The 19,304-nt window shown below is 42.0% G+C and overlaps 1 protein-coding gene across 1 annotated transcript in view; it reads right to left on the bottom strand.

Moving 5' to 3' along the window:
- Positions 1-354: 354 nt before the first annotated feature.
- The window catches only part of svep1 (sushi, von Willebrand factor type A, EGF and pentraxin domain containing 1), a 104,239-nt gene continuing 85,289 nt past the window's right edge, over positions 355-19,304 (bottom strand). The window contains exons 36-49 of the mRNA XM_053342908.1: positions 19,049-19,216; positions 17,865-18,537; positions 14,347-17,039; positions 13,401-13,635; positions 13,029-13,184; positions 12,333-12,396; positions 11,628-11,801; positions 11,140-11,316; positions 10,260-10,439; positions 7,623-7,793; positions 6,085-6,180; positions 4,282-4,377; positions 2,349-2,442; positions 355-704 (exon numbers count right to left, since the gene is read on the bottom strand). Of these exons, the coding sequence (XP_053198883.1) occupies positions 674-704; positions 2,349-2,442; positions 4,282-4,377; positions 6,085-6,180; positions 7,623-7,793; positions 10,260-10,439; positions 11,140-11,316; positions 11,628-11,801; positions 12,333-12,396; positions 13,029-13,184; positions 13,401-13,635; positions 14,347-17,039; positions 17,865-18,537; positions 19,049-19,216 (5,008 nt within the window). The 3' untranslated portion in view covers positions 355-673. The remainder of the gene's footprint in view (positions 705-2,348; positions 2,443-4,281; positions 4,378-6,084; positions 6,181-7,622; positions 7,794-10,259; positions 10,440-11,139; positions 11,317-11,627; positions 11,802-12,332; positions 12,397-13,028; positions 13,185-13,400; positions 13,636-14,346; positions 17,040-17,864; positions 18,538-19,048; positions 19,217-19,304) is intronic.

Here is a 19,304-nt window from a genome sequence, read left to right as displayed (position 1 = left end):
CTGTCGTTCCTTCCTCCCTCCTACCTTCTTTCCTTCCTTACTTCTTTCCTCCGTTGTTCCTTCCTTCTGTTCTTTCCTTCCTTACTTCTTTCCTCCGTCGTTCATTCCTTCCTTCTTTCCTTCCTCCCTCCTACCTTCTTTCCTACCCTCCTTCCTTCCTTACTTCTTTCCTCCATCCTTCCTTCCTACCTCCCTCCCTTTTTTCCTTTCCTCCCTTCCTTCCGTCCTCCATCCCCCTTTCTTCCTTCTGTCGTTCCTTCCTTTCTCTCTCCTTCCTGCCTTCCTCCCTCCCTGCCTTCTTTCCTCCCTTCCTTCCTTGACTCGAACACAACAGGAGGGTTAAAAAAAAAAAAGAGTGAAGTGGAAAAGCATTTAATGGTATTTTATGCTTTAATAAAAATGTGAGAATAGTTTACACATATACATTGGACAATCACATCAATAGTTTTTACACATCGTACAAGTATATAGCAGCATATGTTTTAATACTGTTGATTCTCTATATGAAAAAATACAGCTTTATTTTACAAAATGGTTCTTGCTTTGCCTTTTTTTTTTGCGGAGAGATGAGTTGAATGAATGGTTTACAGGTTGAGTCAGTTTACTATACAAGAATTCCCTTCATACGATGATTCACATGGAGCTGAGTGGAAACTTTTTTTTTTTTTTTTTTTTAGAAGTGATAATATCCTGATCTCCTTTTCCTGTGAAGAGAAAGAAGAAGTGTTAATTGCGGTCATGATTAACAGTCAGTCTTTTTAATTTCCAAACAATTAAAACAGGATGTGATGCCACCTATCCCATCAAAATGTCAGACCGCCAAATTTTTCCATTGTCTTAAATGTGCTTGTTTGGCTGATGAGTGACCACTTCTTTTTTTGGTAGTTTTATTGGGGTCAGACAACAATATAACAACATTTAGATAGCACTACCTGAGCCATGAGAACATTTGAGACAATTAAAAAACAATTTAAGATCTATAAGGCAATAAAAGTGCAATATGCAATAACCCCCAGTAACCTTAGAAAATGCTCAAAAGAGAAAAAACAAAGACATGGCTCCAATATTATCCAAGTTTCTCACATTGCTCCGCTGCTTTACATCAATCTACTCTGACTGAGTTCCCTGAGTAGATGAAAGTGTTTTCTGGCTGCCTGAACTGTCTGAAGCTGCTGCAGGTTTCGAGGTTGGCTTTTTTTTCCAGTGGATAACCGCGGTAACGCAGGAAGAGTGACGGTTGTATTATAAGTGTCAGACGGTACTGCTGGTATCTATTCTATTGGTTCTACTGATTATCTACATCCAACTTGAGTTGAGGATGCAAGAGTCAGACGCTGTTAGGAAACTTAGAGACAGGAGGACACAAAGATCTCTAACATACTCCAGATCCAGGTTTCTGAAGACAGGATATGATGTTTATATGCTCCACCATATTGGCCTACACACCAGCATCTTATGATTTGGTTTTTGAGTATCATGGCTATGAGTCCAGTCTCCTTTACTTTAAGGAGAGTGTGGAGTGTCTTGACAGCAGTATAAGAAGTGTAAGACTTTGTAAGGGGAAACAACAGCACTTTATTCCTCCAGTATGTGGACGCTGGCTGTTGTCAATGGACTAATTTGTACAGCATCACTATAATAAAGCAATTGATGTTGGAGGGGGGGGGGGTGGGGGGGGGGCGGCACTTGCTGTCATACTTCCTCTCAGCTTCTCTGGAAATATTTTGGCAGCATTTCATATGTCTGAAAAAGCAGACAAGAGCTTTTACACTAATAACAAAGAGTCAGTCTCATGATGACACAACTGTTTACAGCTTGGTTGCATTTCCTCTCGTGTCTCAGTGAAGTCAGATCAGTTTACACTTCAGACATCTTCTAGTTACCAAAAATATCAATGAAATGACTCTGACACTAAATAAAACTATATGATATGATGAAAAAATGTCAGTCAAATAGTTTCTTGTACAAATACGCAGCTCACTTTTATTGAATGGAGGCTAGAACGGTTAACTTCGTCTTTTTAATGTATGAATTTGTCAGAAAATGTTTCCTAATTTTATAAATATTTTTTAGTTTTTCCAATTTGGCTGCTTAATTCTCCGAGAAGCTGATTAGTTATATACAGTATGTCTATAACGAAGACACAATTTTTATACCTATAGCAGCAAATTTCTATTTCTATAGCAATGATTGATCACTGTTCAATGACTTCTAAATGTTATTCATAAAAAGTCTTGTTTATGTTTTAAATTAAATACATTTTTTAATTTAAAGTTTGCTTCTTTTTTTTTGTTTTTGTTTGGAATAGTTTAATTTGTTTGTGTGTGTGAGTGTTAGTCTCTGTTCACCTGGAGCAGTCGTGTCCGCTCCACCCCGGACTGCAGTGACACCTGTTCGGCCTGATGCACCTCCCACCGTTCAGACAAGATGATGAACACACAGCTGGGAGACACACAGACACACACACAGACACACACAGACACACACACACACAAGGAAACAATAGTCATTATTACTTTGAAATGACTACTATCTCAAGTATTTGCCCTGATGAGGAAGTACAGATTAAATTCAGGGGAATAAGGAAATGTCTATTACGAGTCAATGTTTACTTTCTCTACACTGGAAGTTCATCGAAGGGGAAAGTGTGGCTGCTAATAAAAAACAGTCTGGAATATCCCTTTAAAGGAGCGTCGACTCATCTCCTGTTTGCTTTGAGATTTGAGTCCTCGGAGAACAAAACCTGAAACATGCTGCCATGACACACAGATGGTCGAGTGCTTTCTCACTCTGCCCCTGATGCCATCCATTATCCAGAACCCTCAATAACACTTTTATTGATATGTAAAAGTGTGGGTACTAAAAATGAGAGCACAAGAAAAGCTAAATTAATAAAATACAGTAGGGAATTGAATAAATGAGTGATATAAAATGATAGATATGATAATCAGATATTTAAAAGGTCAAGACAGTTAATTCTTATCTGTGTTTCTCAGTGGGGGCATATATTTCAGATTGTGAAATGCTTTTAAGGTTATGAGTAAAAGTGAGAAAGGATCCTCTGATTGGAGATTTATTATATAACTATAAAACCAAATCACATAATCATAAAAACAGTGAATCACTTGAGCAGCATGATCAGTGTTTCAGGTTTTAAGTCATCTGAAGCACTTTTTATTTTCATTTACACATTACCTATTCAACTACCTCCACAACAATCACTCTTTGTTCTCTTTTTTTTGCTGTTGTTTAACCTTCCTGTCGTCCTCCCGGGTCAAATTGACCCCGTCTGTTTTGACTGTTACTTCTTTCCTTCCTTCCTTCCTTTCCCGTCCTTCCTCCCTTCCTTCTTTCCTCTTTCCCTCCCTCCCTTCCTTCCTTCCTTCCTTCCTTCTCTTTCCTTTCCTCCCTTCTGTCCTCCCTCCTTTTCTTCCTTTCTTTCCTACCTCCCTTCCTTCTTTCCTTTCCTCCCTCCCTCCTTTCCTTCATTCTTCCTCCGTTCCATCCTTCCTTCTTCCCTTCCATCCTTCCTTCTTCCCTCCCTTCCTTCCTTCTTCCTTCTTCCTCCATTCCATCCTTCCTTCCTTCCTCCCTTCCTTCTTTCCTCTTTCCCTCCCTCCCTTCCTTCCTTCCTTCCTTCCTTCCTTCTCTTTCCTTTCCTCCCTTCTGTCCTCCCTCCTTTTCTTCCTTTCTTTCCTACCTCCCTTCCTTCTTTCCTTTCCTCCCTCCTTTCCTTCCTTCTTCCTCCATTCCATCCTTCCTTCTTCCCTCCCTTCCATCCTTCCTTCTTCCCTCCCTTCCTTCCTTCTTCCTTCTTCCTCCATTCCATCCTTCCTTCCTTCCTCCCTTCCATCCTTCCTTCTTCCCTTCCATCCTTCCTTCTTCCTCCCTTCCGTCCTTGACTTGAGGACAACAGGAGGGTTAAATATGTCTCTGAACCATAAAGTCTCATTATAATTGGCGGCTATTTCTCTATATTCCAGAGAGCAAAAAAAGAAAATGACTCATTTTGGGTGAATTTTTCCTTTAAAACAGGAAGTAATTATTACTTTTTTTGTTATACAAGTATGTGTCAGACTTTATCGATACTGTCCAAACAACTAGAGTAAATTAAAATCTAGAAATCCTTCCTCTGTAATCAAGAAATAATCGAACATGTTGACGTCACTCAACCCTCCTGAGCCAGCGCCATGGGGGAGATAATGACGCTGATGTGAAGGGAATCCTTTTAGCTATAGCTTTACTCCAAGTTACGCATCACTGACGCATGCATGAACTCACCACTGTGACAGCGCGTGCCCGTCCACCCGCTGGGACACTCGCACTGGTAGGGGGCCACGCAACGCCCTCCATTCAGGCACGGCAGGATGCAGATTGCTGTTATTAGAGAGGAAGAGACGAGAGAAATAGGGAGTCACTCTAGGTCATCGATCCATCCTCTCTCACTTTTGAAAAATCCACCTTTGATTCAGTTTTTAATTTCAAGCTCTTTATGACCGCAGGGTTGAGAGAGGCATAATTTAATATGCATGAAGAAGAAATCCATCTCAAGTTTTAAGGAGACACTGCGGAGCCTGTGTAAAGAGCACAGTCACTCCACCAGATGCATCTTAAAGCCCCAGTATGTAGAGATGTTCAAATGTAAAAGGTTAAAATCACGAATCATTATCATTATAATTGAATCTCTTAATTTATTCTATGAAATGTCAGAAAATGTCATGAAAATGTCCCAGACTCTAAAGTGACATCTACAAGGGCCCCAAACTCAAACATATTCTTATACTGACGATGATGATGATAATTGCACCTCTGCTCAGGTTGAAGGTGGGCAGAGTTACACTAACTTGATGTCACCAGACTTCATGTATTAGTAAGCGTGAAACATCAAGGCTAACAGGAGTCAGAGAGATTTAGAGGTTCTGTACTTTAAACACATAAATACAACATTCATGAATTCCCTTGTAGTTTCCATATTTGCATTAAGGTTATTTATGCCATGTGTTTATCTATTTGCTTGATGCAATATGTTAAGCTCTCTAGGCCAGCATAGATTATTATTAACCCTCCTGTTTTCCTCAGGTCAATTCAAACTCAGGAGGATCATTTAACCCTCACATACTGTTCATATTCTGACTCATAATTAGTTTCTATGTCAATCCACATTCATAAATCATCAGTCATCAGTCATTTATAAATGTCTGATTAATCTTATAGAAATAAAAGACATTCACAATCACTATTTTATGGTCCAGGAGAACATTGTATAGAATATGATGAATAAAACATGTTTGAATGCTGATTTTTTAAACTCAGATCAAACTTGTACATTTGCATTTATAAAAAAGTGTATGAGCTACACAAAAATAAAAAATAAAAAAGATGCATTTCTATATATATATATACAGGGTCACATTAGGAAAAGTCCAGCTAAAATAAATGTGTATATGGTGTTTTTACTACTTTCACATGTGACCCTGAACAGTATGTAAGGGTTAAATTAGACCTTTTGATCATAACTTCCAAAAATATGTGTAAAACCTGTGGTAATAAGTTGGAATGAAGATGGTTAAAAAGGTCTAACACAGTATAGGGTGATAGTTTATACCTTTATGGAGAAATGTCGATGGGAAGACAACAGGAGGGTTAAAGTGCATCATTTAAAAAAAGCACATAGATCATTAAAATAAAGACAAAGAATCAGTGCTGCCTCCAGTTCTTCCCCCAGTAGATAACTTTATCTCCCCATATCTGTTTCTCATCATTTGTAGCCTGTGTTCCTCTTGTGTTTTACATTTGGATGCTGCCTTTAAAATGTGTTGACTGAGCAAGAGACAATCCGTATGTAAAAAAGCAACAAAAAAAAAGGCTGAAAACAACCTCAACAACCTCCATTATCTCTGACCCTCTTTTGTACCATTGTCTGCTAAAACCTGCTTAGCAAGCTGGACGGATTCCTGAGCGTCAGACGGTGTCTGTTTGCGTTTGAGTCGTAACACACTTGGGATCCTGTTATGGATGTTACTACGGCGACAGTGTGCAGACAGGAGGACTTTACAGGAAGATATCTGACTATTAAATACTTACGCTCCTCACAAAGTCGGCCCATCCAGCCTTCGGGGCAGGAGCAAGTGTTGGGCCGCTGACACACACCTCCGTTCTGGCAGTGGAGCCAACACACGGCTGAGAGAGAGAGAGAGGACACACACACGCACACACACACACACAGATATGAAACATGTGGACTCATTTTTATACTTCACACAGGCAATCATCTTAAAGTGTACACAGACAGACACAGAAAAGAGCAAGATAAGGAGAATATTGGATCCTCTTCCAGCACATTAAGAAAAGGAAACAACGGTTACAGCTTCCATCTGTTGGCCATGCAACACAATAAACCAGAACAAAAGACAACGAGATCAAATTCATCTGAACGGACACATTTGAGACATCAACAGAAAAAACCCCTTTATGGTCTTCCCTGAGTGTGAGAGTATGTGTGTGTGTGTGTGTGTGCGTGTGTGTGTGTGTGTAGTAGGAAGGTAGGAAACGTGCACAAACTCAACAGCTGTTCAGGGAAAAGGCTCGCCTGGATCCAGCCCTTGTTTTTCATATGTAAAACATTTTGGGGGTCATTTGAATTTCAGATAGTGCAGTGTTAGTGGTGGTTTCTGGTTCAATTTCCATAAAGAGGAGATGGTGTGTGTGTGTGGGGAGGGAGGGGGGGGGGGGGTTTAGTGACTGTACAGTATTTTGTTTCCCACAACTTGCCACATGTGGGCTATTTAGTTTTTTTTCTAGAAACTAGCTATACTATACAAACTGTAAAATGTTTAGGGTGTCTGTTCACACCACAGCTATTATTTGAATGACTTCTGGTTGTTGTACAGTATGGTACTAAATGGTACTCTATTCTGGACACGGCAGATTTTATAACTGCACTATACTGGAGAATTGAGCCTGTTTTGAGTTAAGAAACTGACGAGAAACTGATGAATGTTGATATAAAAAGTACAAAAATGAAGCAGCTTCCATTTTGGTCCTGAAGGTCTTACAGCTAAACTTAACATATGAATGTTATGGACAGCTTAAAGGAAATACAACCAAATAAATAACTTCACATGGTGCATGTTTGTTGTTTTAATTGTAGGATTTTTAGTAGTAACAGGGCTGTATCCAGGCAACAGACAGTACTCTACATATATACATATATAATGTGGAGTCACACGTCAGAACATGCGTGTTATATTGCATCAGTCACGTTACAGCAGGAGGGAAGAGTTTCTGTGGCCAAGACTTCCTTTTCAGATGGACTACATGAACCGTGTCCTTTCCCAACCTTCACTGGTGAAAAAATATTGCATACAAACAATCTCCATGGCAACTTCACCCACTTCCACAAACTGTACACATGCACAACTGGTGTTAAAGAGCAGAATGAGGCAGAAACAGCAGGAACAGAGAAGGTAATGTATCTGTTGGAGATGAGGAGAAGTACTCGAGGAAATGATTGAAAAGCTAAAAAAGCAGCGTAGCATCATGTGCAAAGATGACAGTCGGAAGGCGTCCGAGGAAAAAAGTGAGAGTCCCCTCTCTGAAACACATGGACGTGTTCTCTCTACCTCTGCATGTGGGAGGCGGCGTCCAGGTGCCGTTCTCCAGACACCTGCTCCTTCCAACGCCCTCCATGGCATAGCCGCCAAAACAAGAGTACACTGCCACGTCCCCGAACTGGAACACTGCCCCCCGTACCACCCCATTGGCCACATGGAGGGGGGGGCCACAGGACACCCCTGTACAACAGCCCAGAGGGAACGACCCACGAGTTACTCACTCGGTTTTGGTTTTTTGTCTCCTCTGTCTAAATTATCATAATTATGTATGATCTGAAACAATGTAGTGTCTTAACTTAACTGAATGGCCTAAAGAGGTGATGGATTATGTGATAATCTCATGTTTGAGTAAAGAGGGGGTGGACAAAATAAAAGAAACACCCAAAAACACATTACAATAGAAGCTAAGCATGTTGTTTAGATATCATTGCTCTTTCCTTAAAGATGCTTTCCTGTGCTGTCGTCACGACTACTGAAACACTCCCTCTTGTGACATTATACTTAATGGTGTTTGACTCAGAAAGAACGACTTTCTGGCTCAACAAGAAATTTGCTTGGCAACAAAACACAACTTTAATAAATGCCAAACATTAAGAGTTAAATGAGTGTTTTGTGGGCTTCTATATCATATAAAAAGGTTTTTTTTTGTTGTTGTTTTGTCCACCCCTGTATTTCTGTACAAAATCTTACTATGAAAAAAAGAATCAAGCTTTGTTTTTCTGTATCACTCATTACCTGTGAAGACAATGAACGTTATGCAAAATATCCAAATGTGTCTAGTAGCTCAGCTGTGTGGCTCGACTATACCTCTGTGGGTGAAAATTCCCCTTACAATCAAAACAGGACTGAAAGGATTATAGTACACATGCATATAGGAGGACGGACACCATGCAAATACAAACATTGAACCATAGCAACATAAGCAACCCATTGTGCTGCAAATTCAGAACAACTGCGCTTAAGAAAGATCAGAGGATTATCTGATAAAGGTTGCCATAGAAGCTGCAGAGGTGCCCCCGTAATTAGTCCGCCACACAGGACACCAACAGTGTTTGATGCAGCGGCCTCATTTGTTTGGATAAAAGCTCGGTGAGAGACAGACGACAACAAAGAGAAAAAGGGAAAAGTACGTCAGCTGACACACAGATTTGAGTGAGGAGCCGTGCACGTGTAGAGAGGCATTTGGCGACAAGACGAGGGGAGCATGCAGAGGTGTGCAATATATATATAAATACACTTTTTATTTTAAATTGATTATCTCAGGACTTAGGACATGATTTGAGTACAATGTGTATTAAAATCATAATAATAAGAATTGATTGATTTCCTGGATTTGACACACAACACACATTTAACACTTAACATAAACATTTCAGGCAATAATCTGTCAAATTTGAGTTGAGACACAGTTGAATCAGAGACACATACTAAGCCAGCATAAACAAAGATGCATAAACATATAACATAAAAAACAGCTGTTAATTACTACTTGCAAACCTCAAGAATAACTGTAAATAAAAACACAACTTTAACAAAAAATATTTAAACTCTGAATAAAGAAAAATTGGGTTATAGAACATATAAAACATGTATGTAATGCGACCTATATGCTACTACTGATATATCTATGATACTTCTGGATTAACCCTCCTGTTGTCCTCGAGTCAAGGACCGAAGGGAGGACGAAGGAAGGAAAGGAGGGAGGAAGGATGGAAGGAAGTTAGGAAGGAAGGAAGGAAGTTAGGAAGGAAGGAAGGAAGTTATGAAGGAAGGAAGGAAGGAAGGAAGGGAGGGAGGAAGGAAGGATGGAAGAGAGGTGGAAGGAAGGAAGGAAGGAAGGAAGGAAGGGAGGGAGGTGGAAGGGAGGGAGGGAGGTGGAAGGGAGGTGGAAGGGAAGAAGGAAGGAAAGGAGGGAGGAAGGAAGGGAAGAAGAAAGTAGGAAAGGAGGGAGGGAGAAGGAAGGAAGGAAGGAAGGAAGGAAGGAAGGAAGGAAGGAAGGAAGGAAGGAAGGGAGGAAGGAAGGAAGGAAGAAAGGAAGGGAGGAAGGGAGAGAGGGAGGTGGAAGGGAGGTGGAAGGGATGAAGGAAGGAAGGAAGGAAGGAAGGAAGGAAGGAAGGAAGGAAGGAAGGGAGGAAGGAAGGGAGGGAGGTGGAAGGGAAGAAGGAAGGAAAGGAGAGAGGAAGAAAGGGAGGAAGAAAGTAGGAAAGGAGGGAGGGAGAAGGAAGGAAGGAAGGAAGGAAGGAAGGAAGGAAGGAAGGAAGGAAGAAAGGAAGGGAGGAACAGTCAAAACAGATCAGGTCAATTTGACCTGGGAGGACGACACAAGGGTTAACTGATAATAGAGGCCTTTTGATCTATCAATAAGGCTCTATTATTGATTAATTGTGATTCAATATATCAAGCCTTTGGTTTTAATTCTATTTCAAATAAAAGATATACTATACATGGTAGTTATGGTGAATCTGGCTCTTTGATTTGAAGAAATATTTGAAATATTTGCAGCAGAAGATAAAATCCTTATGACGTTTGATTGAAAGTCACAATTATTTTGTATTTCCGACCAGGCAGTAGTCCCTCTTAAAATATTCCCAAACTGAATAAACCATGTAGTGACCAACCCATTTAACCTATAAAGCTGATACCTACTCTCACACGCAGTGCTGATGAGGGTCCAGGTCTGGTCTGGCCTGCAGGTGATGGTCCCGCTGCCTTTGATCTGCTGACCTTTGGGGCAGGAGACACGGACTGACCGACCGACAAAAAACTCATGGGTTCTGTTCCCGCTCCTGGCCCCCCTCCAACCCGGAGGAGCCGGGCAAGACTTAGCTGTGAAGAACACAAATAAAGTTTAATTTCATACTCATCAAGTGGACACACTGTATAGATTAGTAATGTGAAAGTGTAATATCTTAAACTACTCCACACAAACAACAACAATATAAAACTCAACATGTTTATTTTCATGAACTTCTCTCACTCAAACTGTTACTAGAAGTTAGTAGGAAGGCCTCCTTGGACTCATTGACTCATTCATTGTGAAACTGATGATGACACTGATGAGGTGTTGCCAAGAATTGAAGAGGTGTGTTTGTTTGCACTGTGTGGTCTACATGTGTTGTAAATGCACAGGAGTCTCTGAAAAGGCTGCTGCTGCTGCAATAGTAATTATGTCGACAAGTTGTAACAGTAAATCTAAGACACAGTGGGTCTAAGTTATAACCAAATTCATCCGTATTAAATCAGTTAAGCGTCCCCTTTATTTTTCATGGTTGTTTGTGTCTTTCTATCTTTGGAAATAACTAATTTCAGCTGAAAACCAGCTTGTAAGGACATTTTGGTCGGCCTTCACAACTTCAAAGGGTAATTTGAGGGTTAAGACTTGATTTTATGGTGAAGGTTAGACTTAGGTTTAGGTTCAGTTTAGGGTAAGGGGTTAGGGAATGCCTTATGTCAATGAGAGTCCTCACAATGATATAAAGATAAACATATGTGTGTGTGTGATAGAGAGAGAGGCAGGGTTTCTTACGTTTGCAGGTGGGGAATGTGGAGCTCCAGGTGTTGCTGCCCAAACACACCACCAGAGGATCTCCCATCAGGGTGTAGCCTTTATCACACTGGAACTCCACAGCGCGCCCAGTGTTCAGGTTGTGCTCCTGCACTTTACCGTGCAGTAACTCTTTGGGGCTATCGCAGCCCTGTAGCACTATATGAGATATGATGGAAAAGATAGTTAAAATTAAAATGTTGAAAAACACTGAAAGAGAAAGAAAAGTCTAAGAGGAATAGATTTTTTATTGTGGTATTATTCCTGTTAATTACACAATTCTTCCTTTATTTGTTCAAACTGTTCACAGCTTCTTATAAAGTAAAATGCTTTGATTCCTCCACATCACAGGGCTTTTTCTTTTTCTGGGAATAGCCTGTAGTTTTTTTTGGCATCTACACACTAGCTTTCATCTACTAGATCTAGCTAGAACTATCAATTAATCTTTTTCTTTATTGTTTGCTCCATACCTTCACATGAAGGTGCTGGCGGGCTCCACGTGCCATTGGCCAGACAGATGAGAGTCTTTGAACCGAACAGCTGCAGACCAGCATTACAAACGTAGCTGGCATTGTGCAGGTAAGTCTCTCCTGTTGTCTGGACCTGTGCATGTTTGACTGTGGGAGGAGGCCCACAGGACTGTGCTGGGGAGACAATAGACGAGCGTGTCACAGGTATGGCGAAGTTGACGTATGTGTACATGAAGTTGCCTAACATAATGAGCAATGTCATTTTTATAACTGGAATTGGGTCAGAGGATATCACACATAGCATGGGGGGGGGGCAGTCCTGATGCTCTATCTACCATCTCATCCATTTCTGTTGATTTTGTTCTTTCGTTGTTTTGTTTCCACACAACTTGCAGCACACAGAAATGAAGCAAAAGCAAACTGATTTTAAAGGAAGTCCATTTTTGTTTTGTAACAGGCATGTAGAAATTGAGCTGTTGTTTTATGACGTAATCACAGTCTGTCAAACACTGTGTTGTCCTCTGTGTTTACTCAGCCATGAAACATTACAAAAAAATCTATGCTTGTGGAAGTAGCCATTATGTTTGGGTTTTCAGTCTTTGTAGGTCCTCAGCTTTAATGATTCTGAGCTTTAACAATAGAATTAAATATTAAACATTTTTACAGACTGCGCTCCAGGTCTCTCTCATCTGTAAACAAACCTACCAACACACACTGGCTGAGTGCCGCTCCATGTTCTGTCTCCTTGGCAGGTCTGGACAGAGTCTCCCTGCAACAAAGAGAGCAAAGTGCAAAGTTATAAAAGATAATAAATGATCTGAGGACAGCAAAGTATAGTCAACATTGATTTGCAGTGATAGCAGGACACATGATACAAATGCAGAATATAGATCCTGTAACTTCAGACTGAGGCAACGAAGCTCTTACAATAAGCTCTTATAAGAAGCTCTTATAAGATAGTCAAATAGTTTGAAATGTCTGTTAGCTCTTTGTGTCTCTTCAGTGCAATAATGGAGCAAATGTTGTAGCAAGTGTTCATATAAAGGAAGCTAGAACAACAGTGTGTATGAGAGCATCAGGAAAAGAGTAACAGCTCCTCCTGTTTGCTCTCTATCTACCCTTTTATTGATTGCTAAGGAGAAATCACATGACATTCTGTTATCTGATGCCTAGAAAAGACTGGTAAATTGAGGGAAGTGACTTCCTGTGATTACATCTTTATCAAGAAAACTTGAAAAAAGGCACATGATTACATCAGAACTCTGAACTCAGTTACACAATTAAGCAACAATGATTTATCCACTATTTTAGGTCTAGTTGTCATTTAGATTTTGCTTGTGATTATGATTTTGTTTTGTCTGTATTTCTATAAGAGCTGCGTTTTCTAATGATGAGCAGTACCTTCATATCAAAGCCAGACAGGCAGGAGTACATGACAAAGTCTCCATAGCTGTAGCTGTCCCCCTCAGTGAGGCCGTTAAGCAGAGGAGGGGGTTTCTCACATACCACCAGCTCACATGAAACTGAAGAGATGCTTGGAGCCCAGCTTCCACCCAGCTTATCACACAATACAAAGACAGGACAGAACAATACAACAGTATTAGTATAGTTTCTTATTTACATCATCATCTGCACATTTCTAAATCTTTTGCTAATGTTACATATTAGAAAATAGTTAAAATAACAGGTCAAAACGTTTTCTTCCAACGTTGTCACATTATAATTGAGAGTCTTATGAGATTTGGACAAACCACTGACCAACATGTTTCATACCTGACATTCAATTAGTGCTGACCCCTGCAGGTAGAAACCAGGAGCGCAGGAGAGGGTGATGGTGTTCCCTACAGGGGTGAGCTCCTTCCCACTGATTGACAGATGGGGGATTGAGAAATTGGTGGGAAGCAGGCACGGGCTAGGGTGGCATCGAATGCTGTGTTTGGACCAAGTGCCGTCACTCTGGCAAGACAGAGTCGCGGTGTGTGTTGCTAGTTTGTACCCGTCTTCACAGCTGGAGAGCGAGAAGAAAATGTATTAAAAGGAAGAGAGCAAAAATAATGAATGAATACTTGAGAAAAACAAATTAGAAAAACTTTATCGCTTACCACAAAATGACAGAAATACATCTTTGACAGTACAGACAAATAAATGTGTGCTAATGCTAAAAATGATTTCACACAAAAGTTAGGGCTATTTTAGTAGGTTTGACCTGGTACGTCAGCCCAGCGCAGCAGGGATCTGCAATTCCATTACAACACGGCTACTCGCTTGAATGTGTGTCTGTGTTAACTGATGAGGCACCCAGGAAGTACGCTGGGATGTGATAGTGGTCTGAGGAGTAGTTGTAAAACTGCAGAAACAACTTTTTTGAGTGTAACAATGACTCATTTCACTATCAGTATTTGATTTTATCGGAAAGTCACACCACTGAATCACTTATCCCATTACGTTAGGGCACAACTTGGTGCAATTTAATATATTTCAATTGGTAAAGGGAACTAATCAATTCACTATAGTTTGACTCAGTATGGGTATAAAAGTCATATAATATACATGACAATTTCACTTGATGCCACAAACTTACTGGGAACATTTTGATACAAAAAACATGTTCATGTAATAAAACCAACAAAACAAAAGATTATGTGGTGACTAATGTCCGTCAGAAATGGTAGCAAATGCAGGTATGAACACAGATTAAAGTAATAATTACAGTATTTACCTGTATGTGATCTGGTTTGGGAAGGTGAAGGTCTCTCCCACCACCTGAGCATTGGCTACAGATGGAGGTTTCCCACAACTCACAGGCTCACAGCTGATCCTGGGTTCCCCCCACCTGCCGTCTCTTCCACAGGAGAGGTGCGAGAACCCCTTCGGCCGGTAGCCAGGCCGACACCTGTATATAACTGTGTCTGGGAAGGTAGCACTGCCGCCCTGCTGGACAGCGTTAGGAACTGTAGGCGGAGCGACACTGCACCTTCCCCGGCCACAGACAGGTATCCCTGGGCTCCATACCCCTCCCTTCTCACACACTGCCTCAGAGGGACCCAGCAGCTTGTAACCATTGTCACACTGGAATTGCAGTCGGTCTCCGCAGGAACGGTCGCGACCTAGAACTATCCCGAACTTTATCACCGGCAGGGCACAGAGACAGGGCCGACACTGAGGCACGGCGCCCAGCCAGAATCCCTCGGCTGAGCATCGCAGGATGGGATCCCCGACTACCTCATAACCCTCGAAGCAGACGTACTCCACTATGTCATTGTAGTTGAAGCTGGACCCGTTCAGGAAGCCGTGGCTGATGTCTTCAGGTGGATCGCAACTGATGATATCACAGCGAGGTGCTGGTTTGTCCCAAAGTCCATCTGACTGACAAACAAGAGTGGAGTCTCCGTTAAGAGTGTATCCGTCATCACATTCGTACTTGACCTTGCTGTTGAGGCCGAACTCTGACCCCAGCACCTGTCCATTGGGTATTGGTGAGGGTTTCTCACAGCGAGCAGGTACACAGGTTGGAGAGTCATTGCTCCAGGTGCCGTCAGTCTGGCAAACACTGATAGATTTCCCCTTTAAGACGAAACCAGGCTGACAGCTCAGTTCAATCTCACTATTATAGGTGTAGTCCTCCCCTTTAAAAGTAATATCACTGGGGACTTTAGGAGGACCACATGAAACTGGCTCACACCGGGGCTTCTGTCCATTCCACTTTCCATCTGCCTGGCAGATGATAGTGTCACTACCCTTTAGGACAAACCCAGGACTACATTCATAGTGCAGGACCTCAGGATACACAAAAGCACTGCCATGAGTTGTGCCATTACCGATAGACCCTGGGTCACCACAAGAAACACGGCGACAGATTGGGGGGTCATTAGTCCACAGTCTACCTGACACACAGTGCCTCACAGGCTCCCCCTTCAGCTCATATCCTTCCTCACAGGTATATTTGACCATACTGCCAAGGGAGGAATCTGTCACGTTAACCCAACCGTGCTCTGGGCTAGGTGGTGTCTCGCACTCTGCCGGGACGCAAGATGGGGCCGTCCCGTTCCAGCCCCCATCCTCCTGACATACCAACCTCGTCGGGCTTGTGAGGTCGTAACCTTTGTGGCAATAGTACTCAATCAGTGTCCCATGTAGGAAGCTCAAGTCCATAGGTGAGGCTCTTCCATGCTCTGTCACCCTAACATATTCCCCAAAGTCAATATGAGGAGGCAGGCCACAGTCTGAGGGCACGCAGACAGGAACAGAACTTGACCAGCCGAACTCTTCACATGTCAGGTGGTCCTGTCCTACTAGCTGGAAGCCAGGGAAACAACTGTAGAAAATAGTGACACCAAAACTGTGGTCCTGACCCTCCACGAAACCATTATCAATGGATTGAGGGGGAGAGCAGGATATCTGCACGCAGGAAGGTGGCTCGACATCCCAACCCCCATTGGCCAGGCACTTCAGAGTCTCTGAGCCTTGAATACGGTAACCGCGACGACAGGTGTAGGTGACACTGTGACCAAATTGGAGTTTTGTATAAACTACTTTTCCATTGGTTATCTGTTTAGGGATAGAGCATTCAATTGGGCGACAAGAAGGCACTCCTCCAATCCAGAGTCCCTTGTCTCCACAGAGAATAGTAGAGTTGCCCACTAAATTATATCCAGTCTTACAGCTGTACAGTGCTTTACTGAGGTACATCAGACCCTGAACATCAGCAATACCATTAGAAATCTCCACAGGCTGAGGACATTCAACAGGAATACACTCTGGGTAAGGACTGCTCCACTGTCCGCTTGATAAACATGACACAGCGCCTTCTTTTCTTAAAGTGAAGCCATCCATGCATGTGTAGTTCACCACGGAGCTGAAAGGAAATGGGGGTGAAGATGAGGAAGGCCCACCAAATGATACCTCTGGCAGAGGGCCACAAAACACCTGCTTGCACACTGGAAAGGTGTCGTTCCATTCCTGGGACAGGGTGCAGCGGAGGATACGGGCCCCTTCCAGGACATAACCATCCTCGCAGGATAATTCCACTGTTCCAGATTCAGAGTCGAGACCTTTCAGAACCAGGTGGTTCTCCTCCAGTGGTGGCTCTGGACACTGCACCGGTGAGCAGCGCGGTTGCCTCGTCTTATCCCATGTTCCGTATTTTAGACAGGTCCAGATGGCATCCCCAGCCAGCTCATAACCCTCATCACAGACATACTCTACTTTCCGGCCCACCTGGAAGTCAGAGCCCCTGTAGTGTCCGTGGACGATGTTAGGAGGAGGGTCACAGGTCAGAAGGACACAGGCAGGAGGCTCAATATTGGACCATTGGCGGTTTGCTTGGCACATTCGCTCTGAACGACCAACCAGTTTGTAGCCTGCATTACAGGAATACGTCACCCTGCTGCTGAAGGTGTATCGACTTCTGACCTACAGAGGGATAAACAGAGAGAGATAAAATTTAAACATATATTGTAACCATTTGAAAACTGAACAGATAGAAAGGTATAGAAAGATATTTTTTATTGAACGAAGACAATAAAACGTATGGTTAAACTTTGCATTGTGGGTTTTGTTCTCAATCATTTCTAGAAAGTTTCCTCGAAATAACTATTCAGTTTGGTATTTAAGGAAAAGGGGATTCAAAGTTATTTTAAATTTGATAGTTACTGAGTTTAAAATAAGTTTTTTAAAGGAATTATCTTGAAAAACTTTAACCAAGTAAATAATAATTCATAATTTATTAATTTATAGACCCTGAGGAGGACTGGTTGATAGGTGCTGGTCTTTTTTATTATAATAAAGGCTCTAATACAGTATAATAAATGATTTTCAACTTTAGTACTTTGACGAAATATTGTGTGATTTCGTTTCTCTATTTTATTACAAATACAAAGTTCTCTCCATTGCCTTCTTATTTAATCTTTAAGGCTGAAATGATAAAATAATTATTATGTTAAATGCAATTAATCATTATCAATGACATCAGACTAAACTCCTCATATGTACAACCCAAAACTCACACAACCCCTTTTTGTAGTTTTGAATTACAATTTATTTAAAACTAATATTTACACAGAGTACTTTTTATAAAAAATATTGTCCTGCTCATAATGAATTAACATCCAGCCCTGATAAATAGTTGGATGGTATCTCGGTAAAGCCAACAATGATGTATTCCCTTTTCTGTTTTTGTTTTTATCTTTATAAGACTAATTTACGTGTACGGTGTATATTCTGGTATCAGTGGCTAACCGGGTAGTTTCCATTCCTGAGTGGAGGAGGAGGTGGGCAGGACACAGGCATACAGGTAGGAAGAACTCCGCCCCATTCCCCGTTGGCTTTGCAGGTCCTTCTCTTCTCCCCTCGTATCAGGAAGCCTTTATCACAGCTGTACGCCACCACAGACCCAAAACTGTAGTTTGTTCCGCTCACATAACCCCGCTCAATGCTCCCTGGCTTGGAGCACCTCACTGGTACACATCCAATATCATATGGTGAAGGCTCCCACTCTCCTCCCATCAGGCATCTCAGTGTGGCTGTGGTGTTGAGCATGAAGCCCTCTTCACATTTGTAGCTCACTTCAGTGTTGCTGGCGTATTTAGGTTTGTTGCCTGACTCTAAAATTGCGTGGGGTAGTTCAGGCGGGCGTAGGCAGAAGTTTGCGATGCAGCGAGGGGCATCCAATCCATCAGGGGGCGCCCACACACCTTGAGCATTACACACCATCTTGGAGTTGTTGCCAACGGTGTATCCATCAGTACAGTAGTAGTTGGCGGTGTCTCCGAACAGCTGGTGGCTCCCAAAAGGCTCTGCATGGTCGATTTCAGGTGGGGGGCCACAGGAGAGGGGGACGCACTGGGCAGAGCTGTCACTCCATTGGCCGCTTGGCAAACATTCTCTGGTCTCTGGGCCAATCATAGTGTAGCTGTCAAGGAAATAGAAAGAGATTAGGGAAAGAGATCAACATAATAAGATATAAGAATGTTAGCATATTTCAGCACCAAATATCAAATCAGTAAGTTTTGGTTGATAAAAAATGTAAGTTTTGGTTAATCAGGACATGCTGACAGGTCCGAGTATAGCAAGCTGTATCTTAATTGGCTGCAATAAAGAGAAATTACTTGCCCTAGACTCACTGTTACACACTGGTGACCACACATTTCAGGACGGCAGTGAGGTAATTATCAAACATATTTGCTTTGTTTTCTTATTTTCATGTACAGTAGGTGTTACATTTGGAGGGAATGTTGTAATACAGTACACATGCACTGATGACATTTGTCACAATTTGGTTTTACTGTGATTAAAAGGCTAAATCATTGTCATACCCATTGTGAAGACAGTTAAAGACGTTTCCCCATATACAGATTTTTTTTTTTTTTTACACTTTTAATCGACAACACAGTGTAACAACTTGAGACTTCAACCACATTTACCCTTCTTTGCAGACATAGTGCACCTTGTTTCCCAGTTCATAGTTATCTCCTACAGTCACGGCGTCTCTCAGGGCCGGGGGGTCGCTGCACAGGACGCTCACACATCGGGGAAGTGGCCTGCTCCACTCCCCTGTCGCTTCGCACACCAATTCCATGGAGCCCTGTGGTCTTCACACCAACACACTGCTTAGTTTACACACGCACACGACTGCAATTATAAAATTTAATTTAACTTGTGAAAATAAATCACAACTGA

The sequence above is a fragment of the Scomber japonicus genome, chromosome 22 (genome assembly GCF_027409825.1).
Source record: "Scomber japonicus isolate fScoJap1 chromosome 22, fScoJap1.pri, whole genome shotgun sequence".
Lineage (NCBI taxonomy): Eukaryota > Metazoa > Chordata > Actinopteri > Scombriformes > Scombridae > Scomber > Scomber japonicus.
Note: the sequence above shows the minus strand (reverse complement) of the source record. Positions and strands in the feature narration are given on the sequence as shown.